The sequence below is a fragment of the Alligator mississippiensis genome, chromosome 7 (genome assembly GCF_030867095.1).
Source record: "Alligator mississippiensis isolate rAllMis1 chromosome 7, rAllMis1, whole genome shotgun sequence".
NCBI classification, from domain to species: Eukaryota; Metazoa; Chordata; order Crocodylia; family Alligatoridae; genus Alligator; species Alligator mississippiensis.
In genome coordinates, this window is record NC_081830.1 from 56,791,355 (window position 1) to 56,811,649 (window position 20,295).

Genomic DNA, 20,295 nt, shown 5'->3' on the forward strand with positions numbered 1-20,295 from the left:
TATAAGCCTGAAGAAAACGGGCACGCCTAATATATTAGAAAAGTTACTTACCAGCTGTTCATTTTGTGTGTTAATACCAGGAATGGTATTAACATTTGCCAGCTCCTGGACTTAAAAAACTCCTGTGGAATTTTTCAGTGTCTGTTAGGTGTACATTAAGTTTTGCTTCTGTGAATTCACGCAAGTGGCTTACTTGAAGCAGTGTGTGATTTGTATGTACCATTTTTTTGTATAATCAATCTCTTAAAACTCCAGATAATTTGCTGAGAAATTACAGGCTATTGCTTATAATTGTTGTGTAAGAGAGAAGGTGACAATTTCTTTCACTGAAAATTATGTAAGAAGCAAAAATCAAACTGAAATGCTGCCCTGACTTTTGTATGGTTGGGACTGTTTTGCTCTGTATTTCAAAGGTTTGATGCTTTTTTATCTATTTAAAGCAAACAAATTTGTTTTACGAAGTGAAGTAATTGGAAGAATTAAAGAAAATAACCTAGCACACTAGCTGAAGGGATTTCAGGTTTTACTTTGTCTCCAGGAAGTACCAGATGATCTTGATGGTGCCCCCATTGAGGAAGAGCTTGATGGTGCACCACTGGAAGATGTAGATGGAATTCCTATTGATGCTGCTCCCATTGATGATCTTGATGGTGTCCCTATTAAATCCCTTGATGATGACCTTGATGGTGTACCTTGTAAGAAATGGTTTAGTTTTGATTTTGGAATTCTTTAAATTTCCTAATGTAATGAAATATCCTATATTGCTAACTTCAGTAATCACAAGAGTTGTTTTTGGAATAGCAGCAAGAAGACAACATTAAGCAAGATAGATGGAAACTAAAATTAATCAATAATTGTATGCAAGGTACAAGAATGAATTTAGAATGTAATTCTGATTGTCAAGTCTTGGGGGACAAGGGCAATGTCTTTCTCTGCATTTACCTACTATAGTTGAGCCATGGCCTTTGTCCCTTTTGTACCAGCAGTACAAATAGCAAGATCACAAGCCTTTAATTTTTTTGATTACCATGTAAGTTCCCCAATATAAGTAAGAATTAAAGACTTACTGGAGAATTTTCAACAATGATTTTTCTTAGTGTTTTTTCCCTCAATAGTGGATACTTCTGAAGATTCTAAAAAAAATGAGCCTATATTTAAGGTTGCCCCTTCAAAATGGGAAGCAGTGGATGAATCGGAATTAGAAGCTCAAGGTTAGTTTGAAGTAATATCTTAATTTTAAAGGCACTCTTCTAAATAAACTGGAATGGTGATGTTTTCCTTTTCTGTGAGTTTAGTCATTTTCTTCACAGAGGGCATGTCTTCATGAGACGCTACCTCACAGTGGTTACTTTGCAGTGGTGCCAGTGAACATCTTTTTAGTGACACTACTGTGCAGTAGCCTAATAATGCTGTGCAGTAGCATATTATAACTGCCAGTACTGTGACACATTACTGTGGAGTTTTATTGGGCTACTGCACAGTCAGTCTCATGTAGACAGGCCCAGATATTTCTAAATAAACCGTCTAAACCTATCACACAGCTAGGTTAGTGCAGCCTATCTAAATAAGATATATGGTAGTGTCCATTGCATTGTCTCCCTCAGTACTGACCCTTTTTTCAAGTCATGGTGAGCCACTATTTTGATACATTTCAACTTCCTCTTCACTCCCACAGCCAAGCTCTGTGCCTTTCTTCCCCATTTCCAGTTATTCTTGTTTCTTCACTAGTGTTAAATGTCCAGCAGACATCACCAAATAGGGTTGCAAACAGTTCAGCCAGAATTCCTCTGTTGCCTCCTCTCTTACCCTGTTAACTGTGATTAGCGTGGCCCCACACTTCAGATTGTTTCAATGGAACCAGACCAGATTGTCCTGCAACTCAACTGCATGTAAATTATTGGAGGGTCTCTGGACTTATGACAAGAACACCTGGTTCCAGTCATGAGTTGAGGGCCAATTAGCACATGAATCCTTTGTTGAAAGGTATCTGGAGTACACGCACATACTGAGCAGTGCTGAGCTATAGCATCACTGTGGCTTGAAATTCTGTTGGGGCCCAGCCTGTTTAAGTATATGGTAAAAAATGAGCCTTTTGGCTTTGAACTAATATCATGCATAGTTTGTACTCTATATAAAGGAGGTAGGTACAAAGGTGCTGCTTAAAAATATGTGGACTAAAGCTTGCATCAATCGGGGGGGGGGGGGGAAACAAAACATTTCAGTTCATCCATCAGTGTTTTCAAATTTGCTCCTCGTTTCCATATGCTCAAGGAGAGCAGAATGTTACAGTAAGGAAGTGGGGAAGGAGCTGCAGGGGAAAGAAGTTGGGGTGGCAGAGGGCAAGGGGGCCACTTGGTCCTCCCCTCCCCCAGATTTTTTTCCTCACTGTAGTGGGACAAAATCAAGGCAAACCTCTACTAATTAGATCTTATACCTGGAAAACTATAACACATTTATATATTTTCCATACATAGTATCTAATTATTGGGGGGTAATCCTATATTCTGGGTTGTCTTATATCCAAGTAGATAGGGTAATTATTGGGGTAGCTCCTTACTGTGCATAATGTACAAAGTTTTTTCTTAACTGCTGCTAAACCGATTGCTCCTAGATGTGCAAGAAATTGTGGGAGATTACCAGTGTGGGTTCAAGAAAGATCAACTTGTGTTCAGATGTTTTCAATGAGGTTATTGTTAGAAAATAAATAGGAAGTTGCAAAAGACATGCACCAGGTTTTATATAGACTTCATCAAGCTCATAATAGTATTAGAAGAGAGTCATTGTGGTCAATCATGGTGGGGTTTGGAATTGAAGAGTCAAGGAGTTATGTGAGAATTGAGGTAATACTCTCGGACCTGATGGGAATCAATAGTGGTCTCAAACAAGGGGTGTGGGGTCACTGATGCTTTTCAGCTTGATGGTTAAGAAGGTTTTAAGAGCTGCTGAAGAAGAAAAAAAGGGTCTGCATCCTAACAGATTGCACCAGGTATTTGCATATCCAGGTGATACCTGCCTAATAGGAGAAGAAATGGAAATAGTAGAAAAGAATAGAGAAATCATAGTCAAATAAGATGCGTTTGCTGTCAGTGTCAGCAAGACTAAATAGGTTATCATATCCATAAATAAATCTCAAGGTCACAGGAAGGTAAGGATAGGGAATGAAAATGGGGAGAAGGTAGAAAAATTTAAATATTTAGGAACAGTAATAACTAGGGAAAATCAAATAATTGAAGAAATCAAGGCAAAAACAATGCTAATATGTGACTTGAGCGTGGAGAAAACAGTTGCATCAAGGAAAATGTCAAGGAACCTTAAAATCTAGCTTTTTAAAACAATTGTTCAACCTAGCTTTTTTTTATACAAATGGGAATCCTGGAGGCTAACAAAGGCAATTGGAAACAGGCTGCCAGTATTTGAAAACAAAGTGCTAAGGAAAATATTTGGTACAGTTTAAGAGTATGGAGGAGAAGACATAATCAAGAGCTTGTGGACATCTTGCGCAGGCTTTGGTTAAGGTGGTTATAGGCCCATAAGGCCTGTGAGATTAGAGAGAGAGAGAAAATATAGTTTTGCTATGAATTCTATTAAATAATAAATCTCAAATATAGATACATGTTTTGGTTTTAAGTTCAGTTTTCAAGTCAGTGAAATTTATTCAGTGAATATAGGGGCATTTGAATTAAACACGGAGTGTCATGAAGTTTTATTTTATGAAATTTTATAAAACATTTTACAAATGACTGTCAAATTTCAGATGGAAAAAAAATGTTTATTTTGTAATGTCCCCCACTTCTTCTCCAGCTGTTACAACATCTAAATGGGAATTATTTGACCAGCATGAAGAATCAGAAGAGGAAGAAAATCAAATGTGAGTGTGTGTGTGTGTGTGTGTGTGTGTGTGTGCGTGCGTGCGTGCGTGCGTGCGTGTGTGAGTATATGTATATATGGCACCTGACTTCCCTTTGGATTAAACCAGGAAGGTTGAGAGGGGGACGTTGGTGTGTGGGCAGTTTAGTGTCTCCATATACACTGCCCAGGCTTTTGTGCCTGGGAGAGGTTACTCCAGCTTGCTTTCTCTCTCAAACTAGGATTATGTTCAACGAGCTCATGTCTCACTTGGTGTAATCTTGTTGTGTTGCAAGACAGTAGTAGTAGGCATCTGTCTATTTCTACTAGATTTTCTAGTTTGACAGTCTTTTTTTCTGAAAAGTAAGAGGTAAAATTGATGCTCTTGAAATATATTAAATGCTATCTTGGAAAATATTTTTGATCAGTTTATATCCAAAAACCAGTAAGAAATCCTTAGCTTTGACTTAGATTTCCCCAGTGCAGTTTTAGTTATACGTTAGATCTAATGAACAGTTATGGATGACTGAAAAACTAGCAGTGTGTTCCTTTAAGTTTTAAAGATCTACTTGTGAGATTGAGTTTTGGGATTGAAAAATACCAGTTTTCTTTATGAGAGAGTAGCTATTGGCTCTTCACTTAAAATATTTTTGTTTATGTAAAGAGTAGAGATGATGTCATCTCCAGACTTCTTTGAAAGTAGACTCTAGCTTCCTGTAACTTTGATATCAAACTGTAGTTCTATTCTGTGGTTTTAATGGAGAAACAGATCCCAGAATATAGAATGGTTAAACATGAGAATTTCAGACTATTTGTTTTATGCCATATGAAGGAAGAAAAGCTGAAAGATGACACAATACAAAAAGCTGTTACTTTTTTTTTACCTCAGCTACTTGAATCAACTACTCTTCTGTTCTAGATATATAGAGTCCTTCTAATGCTTAGCCAGTGTATATGGCATGATTAATCCCAAATTTAACATGTTATTTTCTTCTTTAAATTATTCATGGACTTTTTATTGATCTAGAATGCCAATACTGGGTTTGCTTCTATATTATCATATAATCATTCTACATTATTTCATTGGTACATCCAGAAAGCTTGTACCTTCCCATATTCTCACAAGATACATAATCAGGTACTAGGGGTTTAAGTTGTAGCCGTGTTGGTCTAAGGACATAGGCAGACAAGGTTCCTTGTGTGAATTTGATATCTTTTATTAGACCAATCCAAATAGTTGGAGAATAGTTATTAAGCAAGCTTTCGAGTTCAAAAACCCTTCGTCAGGCTAAGGAAGCTTCAGCAGTTGGTGTGTGCTCTTCCTGGATGGAATGACAAGTAAACAAGCCAGGGGCTGGGCTGGGGAATCAGTTGCTCATCAGGTACCTGCAGTTAATCCACATTCCGTTACTTCTGTGTCAGGATGCGAGCAAAATCACTGCTTAGATAAGTGTGGAGGTATTTTATAATTTGTAAATACATTTTAAAACAGTTTTTTGCATGCTAAAAGCTAGTTGTTTCTCAAGCTCATTTCTGAAGTCTGTATCCTTGTGGTGGAAGTTTCACACTCATTTCAGTAATGTGGCTGTTTATTTTCCTTGAGCTTGAGAAAATACTGAGCGTGTACAAAATTGGCTTACAGTTTAAAATTATTTTCAACAGTCATTTAAAACCCTTTATGCTTACAAATGATATTCAGTTCCTTTGGAAAAAGCCACTTCAGTTACGTATGTGACAATTTAAACTCTGAAAATAAGGAAAACATGGAAGTACAGAGATCAGAGAGGATTTTAAGTCGTAGACCTTTTCAGCAGCATTCACCATCTTCTAATTTGGCTAGTTGTTTTCTGTAGCAGTGTTGTCAGTTGCAGTTTTTTTGGAAGTTATGTTTCATATCTCATTTATGTTAAGTAGTAAGTATCAAATACCACTTCGGCTCTGAGCTTTTTGCATGACAAACCTATGTTCCTCAATCTGAAGATCTGCTTTTCTACTTTGAATCAAAAGAACAGCAAGTAACATTTTCACAGATGTACTTGTATGGATATTAATAGATCTTACTCAGTTTTTGTCTTTTGATCTTTAAGTAGTTTTGAGAGCATGGGTATTAATGTGTGCAACAACTGAGTTTTCATTTTATGTTGAGATGCAGCACTCTAGTGGCTGTTAAGGGAATATCACTCTAAATTGATATCTCTAGGTCAGTTACCAGTTAAAACAGAATCTTTTGTTGGGTTATAGACTTAATTACATTTGAAGAAGCAAAATTATATTGCTTAATCATTCTTGAATAACACGTTAGCTTCATTATGCAAAATATGGACTTCAACTGAAAACATAGAGTTCTTGAAAGGGTTTGAGATGTATTTAGATGAGAAGTGAGAATTATCTGAAGCATAAAAAATCATGCTCCATAAGAAAGGCAGAAAATTAGGATAGTTTGACACCATATGCTGTAAATAATGAAGTAATATATTCAGGTTTTCGTACATCAATTGACATTATGTAGAGATCACTTAAAAAAAACTCTTAAAAGACTAAGTCACACAGACGTAAGTAAGACTTGTAACATTTAAAATCATTATTAGCTAAGTGTATTTTTCACTTTTGCCCTTAAAGTCAAGAAGAGGAAAGCGAAGATGAGGAGGATACTCAGAGTTCAAAATCAGAAGAACAGCATATGTACTCCAATCCCATCAAAGAAGAAATGCCTGAATCCAAGTCATCAATCAAATACTCTGAAATGAGTGAAGAAAAGCGTGCCAAGCTTCGAGAGATTGAGGTCAGTATGTTTAAAGAAAACAATAGTGTAGAACAGGAAACTTTATATTTTGAATGAAAGTGTTGTAGTCCTGCATTATGGTTTCTGTTAATTCAATGTTATTGTATTGCACTTGAGTATAGTAGGAATATTTACCCACAAAAAAGAAAATGAAGAACTGGGGTAGAGTCACCTATTAAGTGACAACCTGACTTTCAACTCTGTTTACTTCCTACACTTCTGCTTCAGTTTTTCTTTGCATCCTTCTGTATAGTTCCTTGCTTCTGACAAATTGAAATGTCTCTTAGGCCTTTCAAGTCCCTTTATGGTATTTTCTCTAAGTTGTTCATCTGAGAGGCCTTATTTTTTGGTTTAACGTCATAGACAGGATGATAGCACTAGAAGCCATTGCTTTAAATATCAGGGCCACCAAGCCAGGTGCTCTGGAAGTGGTATCAGAGAGGCAGTTTAACCAAAGCTATCAATTTAGCATATAGCAATCCATTTTAGTGTATTTAGTGTATATTGTTCCCCTTTTTTGCTCTTAACAGAGTTGCTTGAGCAGCTGGTAAGCTCAAGGAGCACAGATTTTCAACCTTTTCTTTCTTTCTACTAACCTACAGCTGAGTAGAAGTAGATCTAAAAGCCCCTGTTCATCCAACAAATGTAGGCTTTTCCTCACAGGGTACTATACAGAACTACGGAGACAGGCTTAAAACTTGCAGTTTTCTCTAAATTGTTTTCTATTCAAAGCTTGGCAAATAGTCTACAAGCTGACTTATAGTGCACTGTATCAGTAAATGAAAATGGTATTACAAGGCTGCTAAATTAGTTATTACAGATTCAGCATCTTTTGGTAGTAAAGCATTGTTTTGATTAATATAGTGTACATCAAATTTTAATCGCTTGTACAATAATTAGTCAATGCATTTCTTATATAAAAGCAATGTATAGTCAATACTCAAAGCGAACAAAAAATATTTTAAGAATGGTAGTTCTTAGCTTTTCCAGGTGTGCTTTGATGTACACTGTTTAACGACTCAGATTATAAAAATTAAGCCATAAGTGGAAATTATACCCTTCTTGCTTAGCCCAGCAGTTTGAAAGTTAACATGGTAAAAAGCAGTTCATATGCATGAAATATAAATTATTTGAAAATAATTTAAATGGAATTTATTTCTTTCCCTACTTGGTGGCAGTATTTTACCAAAAATACCTCTCATTATGGTGCTTGTAGAGTAAGATCAGATATAAACTAGCTTCCAATTTGCTGTAACATTGGCTTAACAATCATGAACGAACTTTTGTTCAGCCCAGTAATTTGTAATATTATTAATACTTTAACGAATGTTAAAACGAATTGGAAATGTGCTTACTGTTTCACAAAATGTGTGTATTGGTAGTGTTTACAATCATGTTTTTAGCAGTGTGGCCATAGCAGTCTCAGCTGGTACATGTAGTTCAGAGCTTTTAACATGTTTGTCTTGCTTCTTGGAATACGTTGCCATTTTGGTTTGTGTTCTGGCATCCTCGGAGAAAAATGCTTTTAAAAACGTATTTTATAGGAAAAGTTAGACTTTGCCCTATCTTCTGAAAATTGTCCTTGATAAGAGCTGACTTTAGTTCAGAATCATAGTAGACCATTCTTTTTAACTCTACTGCCAAAACTGAATGAACTTTGAAGCCTGGTATGTAAATTGCCCTTTTTTGAGAAGCAGATCCATAACCAGGTTTGGAAAAAAAATCTGAGTTACACAATAATTTACCAGTGTACATTTGGCACCTAAAAACTTAGTGGAATCTGATAAAGCCCTGTCCTTACCAACAGCACAGTCTATGACTTCCTTGCAGTTGGGATAATTTGCATGTGTGTCCTTGAAGTGCACAGAATGGTTCTCTTCCCCCTAGATAAGTTAATTAGTTTTTTATCTTGGCAGTTTGGACAACTAGTCATTTCAACGTGAAGAGATAACCTGCTGCCTGTTAACCCAGCCTTTGGGAAAACTCAGTGTAGCAAAACAGTACCAGCATCAAAGGCTGGAATTAGCTGTCTTTATGCCTGCATATATAGCTGGTTAAACTTGGTCGGGGTAAATTATTTCCTTCCCCAAACACAGTTTTTCTCATTTGAGATGCTAAAATAAAAACATTTACATGATGTTAGCATTTAGTATTAGCAGTTTACAGTTTCCTTTTAAGTGACAAAAAGATTGCTGCATTCATTTGGCTTTTCATTTTAACTTAAATCAGGAAACATTAAGTTAAGGTGCTTGTGCACTGATATATCCCATGTGGTTGAAATGTACACTGCACTTAAGGATTTTTAGTATAAATCCTTGCAGGAATGATGCATGCACTTTGCACCCTTCCTTGTGCATCTGGCCAAGAGCATGAAAGGCACAAAATCACCTCATTCTTCTTCAGTTGGAGCTTTTCATTTTGGTTCAAGTGCCTGGTCTTTTCTTTACAAATTGTTGCTGTCTTGCATATAAATATTTTGTAGACTAATTTGTTAAATTACTTACCTGTTTTAAAAATTATCTTGGACTGAAAAGAGAATTGCTTCTTTTTTTCTGACATTACAGAAGTTTTCTGGCCTAAAATAGTGTTCTGTTTGTGAGGATGCTATGCTCATAACTGATGGGCATGCTACATACTTGGTTCGTCTCTGGAGAAGGATGTGAAAAGAAAAATGTCATGCCTGGAAGTCTTTTCAAGAACAGAACCCAGTAGTCTTGAGAAATGCATCTTGGTGTCTGATGGAAAAATCTGTGTATTCTTACTCTGACCCCAGGCACTCATGAGTTGAAAGATAGGACTTAGCTTGGCCCAAAAATACTTCATCAGCTCCCTGTATTTCAAAGGGAATAAAATGGTGTTCCTCACACATTGCACTGAGAAGAAACAGCATTCCTTTTCATCAGGCCTTCTGCTACTTGTGGCTTCTAAAGAGATTTCCAAGTCCAAAAAGCCCTTACTTGACATCCATAATTATGTTAATATGCATTGTCTGCTTGAAAAATTTGATTCTTTGGGGTACTCTTCATACCTCCACATCTTGTACTTTGTCTTAGCTATTTCTAAGCCTCCAAGAAAGCATCAATTCAACTGGTAGAGCATATTTTCAATTTTGATCCCTTTAATGAAGATCTATAGGATCTAGAACAGCAGCTGCTTGTGTGCAACATCCTCCCAAGTATGACACTGTAGTACTGAAAATAACTTCTCTGATAATTTTTCAAGCCTTTTAGGAACTGATGTATAGATTGGCCTTGGCATTTGGAGTTCTAGCCTTAAAAGAATACAAGATATGCTTCAACAGCCAGCATAGATGCATTTCGTTTCAACCCAGGCACATCTGTACTTTCAAAGGCATTACAAATTCCAGAGACAACAAGTGTTTTCTCAGTTGCATCCTCATTTTGGCCTCCTAAACCTCTAAACATACCTCAGAATACTCTTTGTCTGAATAGGAGAGTCAATCTCCTCCTTGTGGGAACTATTTACTTTGCTTGCTTAGTGCTTATAATTTGATTATCACAAATCTATCTGCCTTTACTTTCCTTCCTCAAAATGATCCTAAGGTGGGGTGCATCTGTTAATAGAGTTTTCCAGCAGTGAAAGTACCTTTTAGCAATCACTGGGCTAGGGACAGACATTCAAAAAGCTGAAGTCTGAATTGATTCAATCTATGCTGGTTACTCTAACCTGCCTAGGTTGAACTGATTTGCAACTGCAGAGACATTTTCTCTGGACTGAGGAAATACTGGCACATGCCTACAGTTGCTCAGTCTGGGAGCCAGGGGGCACTAGAGCGCACACTCAGCTGCCAGGAAGCTGTGCTGGGGGGAGTGGGGAGTGTGTGAACAGTCTGGATTTTTCCTCCTGTCTAATGAAAGAACTATTGTAGGTTTAGTCAGTGCGACTAACTGGTGTTTGTCAGTTTAGTGATTGAATGACTGACCATCTTTGAGAATGGTTGTTCACAGCAAGTATGCTTGATCTGAGCCAAAAGGCTGAGAAGCAGTGAAGAGTCAAAAAGGCCCCAGCAGAATAACTTAATTGTCAAAACTGTTATTTTTTTTTCATTTTATATAGCTCAGCAGCAAATCTCTCCACTTTAGGTATCTGTAAAAGGAATTTTGGACTCTTGAAAGTTAGTAACACAAGTATGCATTTGGGAGCCATTTCAGCTCTCCACTCCTTAGTATGAAGGCAGTCAGTTTCCCTGGATCCTATCATAGAGAGATTTTTGAAGGACTGGGCCAGTTTCCCCCCTCATTAAGGGTAGGTTTTCTTAAAAGTTGTAACTACCAAAATTATTATTCACTCTCATTCAAACCTTTGAATAAACTGCCCTTTATCATAGTTATTTCCCAATGTGACCATCTGAATTACTGCCAAGATAATAGGTAAGCGTCAGGCCCTTTTGATAGATTCATCGTATAGCCAAACCTCCCCTTGGGATAAGCAAGTTTCTAAGACCACACACCCAGTTTATGTCCAGAGTTATTTCAAACTTCTGCCTTCCAAACTGACAGCTCTCTCTGCTAGAGGCCAGGCCTCTTGCTGGTTTCCTCAAACATTCCAGTTAAAGATACTTGAAAGGGAGTAAAGTGGTCTTCAATCGGCGTTTGCCCATCTTTATTAGATCACATTGACCTCTAGATGTGATGCAGGCTTTGATAAATTTATGCTTCAATTGATTTTTTTTCCAAATAAACTACAAAACATCTCAAACCTCAGGAGTGCTTGCTAGTCACCTGGGAGTGGGATGTATATGTGGACAAACACTTGAAGAGAAAACAATGACTTGTTTCTTCTGTAACTGTTGTCTTATAGTGTATGTGTCTCAGTATGTGCACATAAACACAATCTTTATATCAAATAATTATATATTACACAACTCCTTTTCTTCCTCTCTCCTTTGAAACCCAAATCTGTTTGGATTTCAGTGAAAAGGAACTGAGAAATAGTTGTGTGGTTTAGTCTCCTTTATGCCCTTGAATAGAGAGAGGTATAAGGACAAACAGTGTAAGGTAGGGATTTCTACCAAAACTTCCTGACTTGGCCAAGCCAGTTGTGCACACATCAGTGTATGCAACAGATTCTGTGTGCATAAATACAATGTTTACTCAATTCCAAGATGAGGTTTTTCCCATTTTAACATGGGAAGAAAGCCCTTTGTCTTGGAACTGAGTGGGAGGCAGTGAGGGGTAGGAAGATGGGAGTGGGAGGTTGGGGACAGGAGTGCTTGCCTCCCCCACTGTCTGCTTCCCTACTGCCTGTTGCTTACTTTTCACCCAAGTGCCTGCCTTCTTACTGCCTCCTCTACTGCCTGTCCACCCATCACCTGCCCTACCATGTGCTTCACTCTTGCCCCCCCTACAGTCTGCCCCCTTACTGTCTCCCCCCCCCCCACCTGCCCCCTGCCACTGCTTTCCCTTTTGTAGTGGTGGTGGGGATGAATTGAATATGATCATCCAATAATTAGATCCTGTACATGGAAAATTATAACATTTATAAATTTTTCCATGTATGGAATCTAATTATTTGAGGGAGGAGGGTTGTCTTAAATTCAGGGTTGTCTTGGATTTGGGTAAATGTGGTATTTTACTTTGTGTGTGCATACACAGTGAACTCAGTCTGTATAGTTTTGATCAGCTGTACTAATTGTGGAAGCGTATGCATTTTTAGTGCCCTTGTGCCTTCAGTTGAGGGCATAATGGGCAGGGTGCCCTGACCCCTTTCAGTTCTTTTCACCATCACTGCAGTCATAGTTCCCAGTGACAGCCTCACAGCTCATTGCTATCGGGGCTTATCAGCACTCTTGTGTAAATACTTAAGCTTAGTTTACATAGTAGTCAGCAGTTAGTAAGAAGATAGATAGCATTGAGAGTTCCCCCCCTATATTTTCCCTCTTCTTTCTATTTGAGAGGTATTTTTCTTTTCTGGCATGGTATTCCAGTACTATTAATTTTGTTTCAGATGCCTACTAGAAGAGGCCTGGGATTTCAGCGTTGTTTGTCCTGTCAGGTGGTTGTCTCTCTCAGTATAGTGGTCATACTAGGTGCCCAATTTCTTGGGAAAAGGGCATGGTTTGTAGGAGAGGTGTTTTGTGTATGTAGGTCCTTGTGGGGACAAGCAAAAGAGAATAAAGGGATCCAGGTGAGCTTGGAAAAATCCATCTATATACCTGGCATCTGCTCTGTGTTACTCTGATACTGCTTGGCACCAGATTATGTACCTCAAGGAGTGCTGTGGTAGCTGCCACAGGGCTGAAAACAGTATCTGATGAGAATAAATCCCTAAAAGTTGACTAAAGGCAAGAGGCAGGGTCATCCATTATCAGGTATATCTTTTAAATCCCTAAAGACTGATACTGCCTTTAGGAAAAAGCTCCTACGACCAATATTGTCTTTTTGAGCACGCTTTTTTGCAAGCATGACTTCTCATTAGATGTAGAGAAATTACTTCCTGTGACTAAATTGTGTTCCTGAGACCATTTAGCATGTTTGTCCTCCTTTACAGTGGTTCAAGTGTACAATTCTTTTGTTAAGCTTTGGTGACTTTGACACCAACAATCTCAGAGCAGTTGTTACTGTTACTTCCTCCAGCATGAATTGTCTTTGCCTCTAATTCATGCTATGCAAGCCATATTAAATATGTATATGCTGCAAGAAATCTCTTATTTCCCTTTTTCCATTTGTCTCAAATGAAGACAAGTCTATCTGAGGTACTGGTATCTATGTCAGTACCAAGTTTTTTCTGGGGTATCAGTAAATTAAACTTTAGAGTGGGTCACAGGCAACACCAGCTGGCAAAGTTCCTTCCCTGGACAAAGGTAACTCCTTTTTATTGTCAGGGTCAGGAAGCAGCAGAAGGCTCTTCTGTACCATCAAAATACTGTCACTGGCTTTAATAATTAGCTATGATTCCAGAGTGTGGTTAGATTGTAGTACTGGTTCAGGTCTGAAACCTTCTTTAGGGGTACTAAATCTTGGGAACTCCTGTATTACCCTTATGTTTCTTATGGGTATTCACTCTGACTGTACTTGACCCTATGGTATTTGGTTTAGTGTATTTGGTATCATTCTTTGAGAGCCTCTTCAGCTGCGCGATTAAGGTTTTGACCTTCAAGAAAGTTTGCCTTCTCTGGAAGACTGTCTCACTGAGGTAGAGGAACAATAATAGATATTGGCCTATGTATCTTTTCTATTGCTTCTCAAGTTTTTTATCATCCATATCTAAGGAGACCAGTCTCTGCAGCCTCTGCATTCTTGTGGAGGTTGTTCTTGAGAGCCTTCTCATGTAACTTGACACCTTGCACACTGTGGTCCCAGGTAGTGTCAAGGACAGGGTTCCCAAATAGTTTGTCAGAAAAAGTTATCTGCCTCAAATATACATATCAGAATAGCAAATTATCAAACAGTTCTTTCTAAATACAGTTCTATTAATTGGGACTCCTACAAAATGTATGGGAAAAAGTCTAGTTAATAAAAGAATTAACATTTAGGTGTATAACCCCCACAGTAGAATACACCGAGCTCAGAAATAAGCACATACGGTCACAGTACAATGCATGGGAAGTTAGACATTTCAGGATAGCATTTATGACAGCGCACATTAAGCCAATAAGAAATGCTGAGCTAAATATGTTCGTACACTTTGGGTTAAGAAACTGTCAGATTGGGACCATCTGGAACCATTTCTTTGATTTAGGTGCCTAAGTTCTTTTTTGATCCTTGTTTTTTTGTGACTGTTGTGGTGCCACCCAGCTCCATTTAGTAGTTCAGTGATAGGAGCACTCCCCAGGGTGTGGGACATCTGGCATCAATGTTTTCAAACAGGGCAAGTGAAAACCACATCTCATCTCCTAGGAAACTGCCTTAATCATTAGGTGACAGGTTATGCCTGTCTGCTTCTGCTGTTAAAGATTAAGTTCAAGATTCATTAGGCCAGGATATGCATTTAAAAGACCCTATCTAGTCTATTGATTTAGGCTCTTCCCTGGGAAGGAGAGACCTCCTGACTCTGGTCCCTATTTCAAGTGCTGTTTAATGTATTTTATCCAATGACTGTAGTATAAAATAAAGGAGTACTTGTAGATACAATGCTGCTTATATGCAGATGCTAAATAGTGCTTGTAGGAAATAGCATCAGTTGTGGAAATACATAAAGAAAATACAAATATTTTTGACTATTTAGCAAAATTTAAGAAGTTGAAATAAAATTATATAGTTTGATGGAAAAGTTTAGCATAGAAAGAAGGAAAGGAGAAGTTCCTTACTGAGAAAACAGCCTCAAAGACTTGCTATTGCTGTGAATCTTGGTGGAGATGCTGTCACAGAAAGGCAGCATTACTTCTGACGAGCTGAATTTGTTGGCATAATGGCTTGTGTATAAAAAGGCGATATGTTAAATTTATCTTGAAAGAAAATTATTTTACGCAAGCACTCAACATCTCAGAAGCAAAGGCTTAGTAGTTTTGTCTTGGTTATCAGTCACTTGAACTCAGTTTTTTTAATATTTAGGGTTAAATATAAAAGCAGTTTCTAAGAAACTCCTACAGACAAGAGTTAGAAACAATATTGTAAGAAACCTGCAATAAACTGTCTCATTTGCAAAAAATGTAGACTGTGGTTTTAGAAGTTTTAGGGTATAACAAACAACCCAATAGTGAGCACAAAATTGAGTAAAATAACTGAGAATAAATCTCAGATGTTATTAATAGTTCTTGGTAAACATGGTTGCAGGTGTCAAAGATCAAGTACCCAATTTCATCACTGATCCTGTTAATACAATTAATATTGCTATCTTTCATACATGCACATTGAAAGAACAAAGTACACAAATCACTTTTAGGCAACTTTTTAAAACTGGAAAGATGTAAACCCAGTAAAAAGATGCATTTTAAATAAATATTTTATATTTTGCAGCTTAAGGTGATGAAATTCCAGGATGAGTTAGAGTCTGGAAAAAGACCCAAGAAACCAGGCCAAAGTTTTCAGGAACAGGTTGAACACTACAGAGACAAACTTCTTCAGAGGGTAAGAAATGATCCTTTGAATATTCCACTGTGATTCCATTAATTGGCTATTACTGTATTTTTCAGATATAGTTTTGTATTAGAGGTCTTACATTAACAAATGCCTTTAGTTGAAATTCTATACTGATTCCAAATTAAGGCTTGATTAGTCAAGGAGTTTCCCTGGAATAAATATGCCTTTTTACTTGTATCAAAATATATTGAGTATTTTAGAGTTAATTGAGAAAAGCAATGTGTAAAAAAAAAAAAAAAAAAATGCAGCTGCCTGAAATAGCTTGGCAAGAACCAATTGGAAAACTTGAGGGAGACACTCATTTATGGACTTTATTGACAATGAAACAAGGTAGTCTGGTTAATCCAATGAAAAATTAATTCTGTACCTGGAAGTAGGCTGTAGACTAGTGATTCTCAAGCAGGGTGCCACGAGATCTTTTGAAGGGTTTCATGAGGTGCGAGGAGATAAGCATGTGTGAAGAGAGAATTGCAGGCTCAGTCTTGTCCCAGCCCGGCTGCTGCCCCATCCCCATTGCCCAGACACTCAATAAATACATTTGTGTATGAAATGGAGTGCTGCTCAATTCATAAAAGTTCTGGAAGGGTGTCTTGAGTCTAAAAAGGTTGAGAACATTGTTGTAGACTGTTTATAGCTCTATTGCTAAATTGATACACACTAGATGTGTTACATGTTTGCAGATAGTAAGGGAAAAAATCTTATTTGGAGCATAGACTATGTACTTAGATCAGAGGTGTTTTGAAAAATTATGTCATGATTTTGCATTTTTTTTTAAATACAAGAGAAATGTTCTCAAATCTGTATCCTATGAGTAAACTGTGCCCAAGAGTCTAATCTAACTTGGCTAGCCCTGTAGACACTGGTAGTGGTTATTGAATCATTGGATCTGGTATGTCACTAGAGCTGGATTTATTCACACAATATTTTGGAAGTTAAAACAGTGATTTGTGCTGTGTTGCCCTGCCTACTGTTCTTTTGGGCTTTCAGCACATAATTGTAGTGTTAAATTCCTTAAAAATAGACTTTGCAGGTTACTTTTAGGAAAGAGGATTGTCAAATTGTATGTAGTTTTGGTTCCTCTCACCTCAAAAAGGATACAGAAAAACTAGAAAAGTTACAGTGAAGGGCAACAAGAATGATCAGAGGCTTGGAGGAGCTTCCATGTGATGTGATAAAATAGTCTAGGACTTTTCAGCTTAGAAAAGAAATGATGAGGATAAGGCAAAATAGAGCTTTACATAATAATGGTACAGAGAAAGTAAATAGATTTATTATTTACTACCCCTCAATGCTAGAGGGGATGTAATATGAAATTGTTAGGTAGCCGGTTTGAAATGAACAAAAGGAAGTTGTTTTTTTTTTAAATGTTTAATTAACTTGTGGAACTCAGTCACAAGACATTGTGGAGGATGATAGTTTTAACTTATGTTAAAGGAGATTCAGCAAATTCATAGAGGAAAGGTCCATTAATAGGTGTTGAATATGATAGGTAGGGGTTACAGCCTCTGAATCGGATCTTCCTAAACCTCTGAATTCTGGAAGCTGCACTGGAGAAGGAGCGGGGAAGTGGAAAATTCTGGACATGCTCTGCTTACCTTTCCAGTTACCATCACCTCTTTCACTGTGGGGTCCAGGATACTGGACTAGGGAGGCTATATTTTCTGACCCAGTGAATGGCAGTTATTATGTGAGTCCAGACTTGCTTAGTGGAGGAGGTTTACATGTTAGTGTTATAGTGCTCTGCTCGAGTTAAAGAACCTCTATTTTAAGTGTAGTTGACATTTTAAGGCACCTCACTTTCTCTGTTTTGGCTATAATTGGAAAATGAAATGATGTTCTCTTGAGCAGTAGGCATAATGTATATACTATAAGCAAATCGTTTGAAAAATAGAGATTACAATTCAGATAATTTTGTCAAACGTATATGTTCTATACGGGCATGGTCCTGATTGGCTATTTTGATTTATTCCGTTAGCAAAGTCAAATATTAATAAATATTTGGTTGTAATTGCAATGGATATTTTCATGCTGTTGCCCACAGCACTGTTTTCCTTTATTTGGTGCATAAATGTCTTCTTTGTGTTGACTGTAAAATAAAGCTTACAGTTGAGTAAGAAAAATACATGAAACCTTCAGATGGTCACTCTTTCCTTCCTATTTAAGTTACCATGAATGAGCATCTCAAGGATAAGTCACCTCATAGTATGACATTTGGTTTTTGAAAAAAAAAAAATAAATGTTTAGCTATTTAACAACTGGACTGTTGCTGGCTTATCTAAGTCCATCCAGATAAAACTAGTTTGCTGTATTGACAACTGTGCCCAAGTACATATTAACAGTCCATTGATTTCAGTGAAATGTTAGTGTATAACTCAACACAACAGGTGTAAAGGACTAACAGGGGAAAGAGTAACCAATAGGCTTTAGGTTCAACTATTCCATATTTTAAAGATGTGAGAAATAGGATTCAGATGTTCTGGGATTTTCTGTCATAGAAGATGTTATCTTTGAAATGTTGAAATATTTATCTTGTCATCAGTCTTTTTTAGTTCAGTGGTTGCAGAACAAAATAAAAGGAGAAAGTTATTTTTTATCAGTGTTTAATAATGGCATCCCATGTTGGCTCTTTTGGTGGTACTGCAGAAATTAGAGTGGTTCATCTCCTTCCATGTTATGGTGTATAGTTGGCTTCTTGCTACAAACAGAAATGTTGATGTAATTTCAGGAGGATATTGGTGCTAGCATCTCATTTTAGCATCTGTGTCCAAGTTTTCTAACAATATAGGCTTGTTCTTAGTCAGTTTTTTTAGAGGATGTTAGATGAGCAGACAAAAGAACTCAAAAAGCTCACTGTTCTTAACTTTTAATTTTGTTTTCTTTTAAATTTTCCTTCATTTACACATATGGTAAAACACATGTTTGCTAATACCTGGGAGAAGCATGTGCCAGTACAGTTCTTGGAATTTTTTTCTGTAACATAGATATAAGGTGGTCCCAATCTCAAGACATGCAGGGACTAGTAGAATGTGTATTTTTAAGCAGGGAGAAGTTCACATTACTCCTGAAAATGGAAATTTAGAAGATTGTAGTTCTTAAGAAGTTATTTCTTTCTTTCAAATTTATTGCAGCAGTAGCAATTCTCTTAAATCTGTAAAATTATGTACATGTACATCCCTGTTGTGGGTGCCCTGGTGCTAATGTTCGGAAAAAAAATAAAAATAAAATAAAAACGTGCTTTACCGGAAGAAGCAGCTGTTACTTTGACCTGGTTCTGCAGCATCTGTATAGATTGGGCACTTCACTAGGGCTTTTTGGTGCTTTTAGCTGAAGCTGATTCAATCAGCTATTGAATAAAAGTGCCAAAAAGCCCCACTAAAGCGCCTGATGTATACAGATGTCAGGCGGGCCAGGTCCAACTAAGGTGCTGCCTGTTTTGGGCATGCGCTGGGCTCAGCATAGGAACACACTGAGTTTAAAATACCACTTTTTTTTTTTTAAATGTCTGCAAGCAGCCATTATGTTCAGCTTTTCTCCTGTTTGGAAAACAGATTTCTCTTACTCCACATATTTCATAGCATTGCTCCTTTTCCTTCCTCTATTCAAAACTTGTATCATTGGTCAGGTATCCTGGATACCCTTACCCTTTCACCATAGAACCTAATCTAAAATGCTCAATGCTTTTTAATAACACAGGAAAAAGAAAAGGAATTAGAAAGAGAACGGGAAAGAGACAAGAAAGACAAGGAAAAATCTGAATCCAGATCCAAAGATAAGAAGGAGAAAGAAGAATGTACACCAACAAGAAAAGAAAGGTGCAATTTTTATTTTGTTCCAATGCAAATGAAAACTTGCTTAGTAGTTTTGTAGACAATTGAAGACTTATAAAGGTTCTTCTCCCCTCCCCCCCATCCTCAAAGGAAAACATGACCTCTTTGAAAGTGATGTATACTTATCTACGATATTAGGAGTAAATGAACTGAAAGTTATCGGTTGGAAAACTGGACTTAAGTCATTATTTTAAAGTAAATTGTATTGGTCTTAATGTTCTTGCCTCACAATGAAAATCTCCCTCTAAATCAATTGAAAGTATGCAGTCTCTTGTACACTCTGTATGCTGGCCCCCCTCAAACACACATTTAACTTGTCTTAATACAGCTTAATGAAGTATAGTACACTGCTTGGCTAGGAGCAGATATTAAAAAAGCCTGAGCCTGAATTGATTCAAACTTTGTAGGTTTGTCTCATGTGGCTAGGCTGAATCAGATTGTAACTGTACAGACATCCCAGAAATGCAGGCACATGCCTGGAGTGGCTCAGACTAGAAGCTGGGGGGGGGGGTGCTAGAGCAGCCCTCCCTTCCCTTTGACAGTGCTGAGCTGAAGGGGGGCTTGGCCAGGCCCTGGCGGGATGCTCTGATTAGGGAGGGGTCGCCCCCAGATCAGCAGGGAACTGATAACACAGTGTTTATCACCCCTAACTTAGTGTTTGTCACCCCATTAAGAAAACAACAGAGGGGCATTACCAGCTGATTCCTGTCTTTGTCCCAGACTGTAGCCAGCATATAGTCTGCTAGCTAATGCTGAGAGGTGCCTGTGTAAGGCAGAGAAGACAGAGGAAATCTGTGCT

The 20,295-nt window shown here is 37.6% G+C and overlaps 1 protein-coding gene across 8 annotated transcripts in view; it reads left to right on the top strand.

Moving 5' to 3' along the window:
• The window catches only part of U2SURP (U2 snRNP associated SURP domain containing), a 78,227-nt gene that overhangs the window by 55,008 nt on the left and 2,924 nt on the right, over positions 1 to 20,295 (top strand). For 5 of the 8 annotated variants that reach the window (XM_059731001.1, XM_059731002.1, XM_059731004.1 and 2 more), the window contains 6 exons: positions 539 to 695; positions 1,098 to 1,211; positions 3,802 to 3,868; positions 6,466 to 6,628; positions 15,547 to 15,657; positions 19,363 to 19,481. In XM_059731001.1, coding sequence (XP_059586984.1) covers positions 539 to 695; positions 1,098 to 1,211; positions 3,802 to 3,868; positions 6,466 to 6,628; positions 15,547 to 15,657; positions 19,363 to 19,481 — 731 coding nt within the window. The remainder of the gene's footprint in view (positions 1 to 538; positions 696 to 1,097; positions 1,212 to 3,801; positions 3,869 to 6,465; positions 6,629 to 15,546; positions 15,658 to 19,362; positions 19,482 to 20,295) is intronic. The other 3 variants (XM_059731003.1, XM_059731007.1, XM_059731008.1) reach the window with 1 other exon arrangement.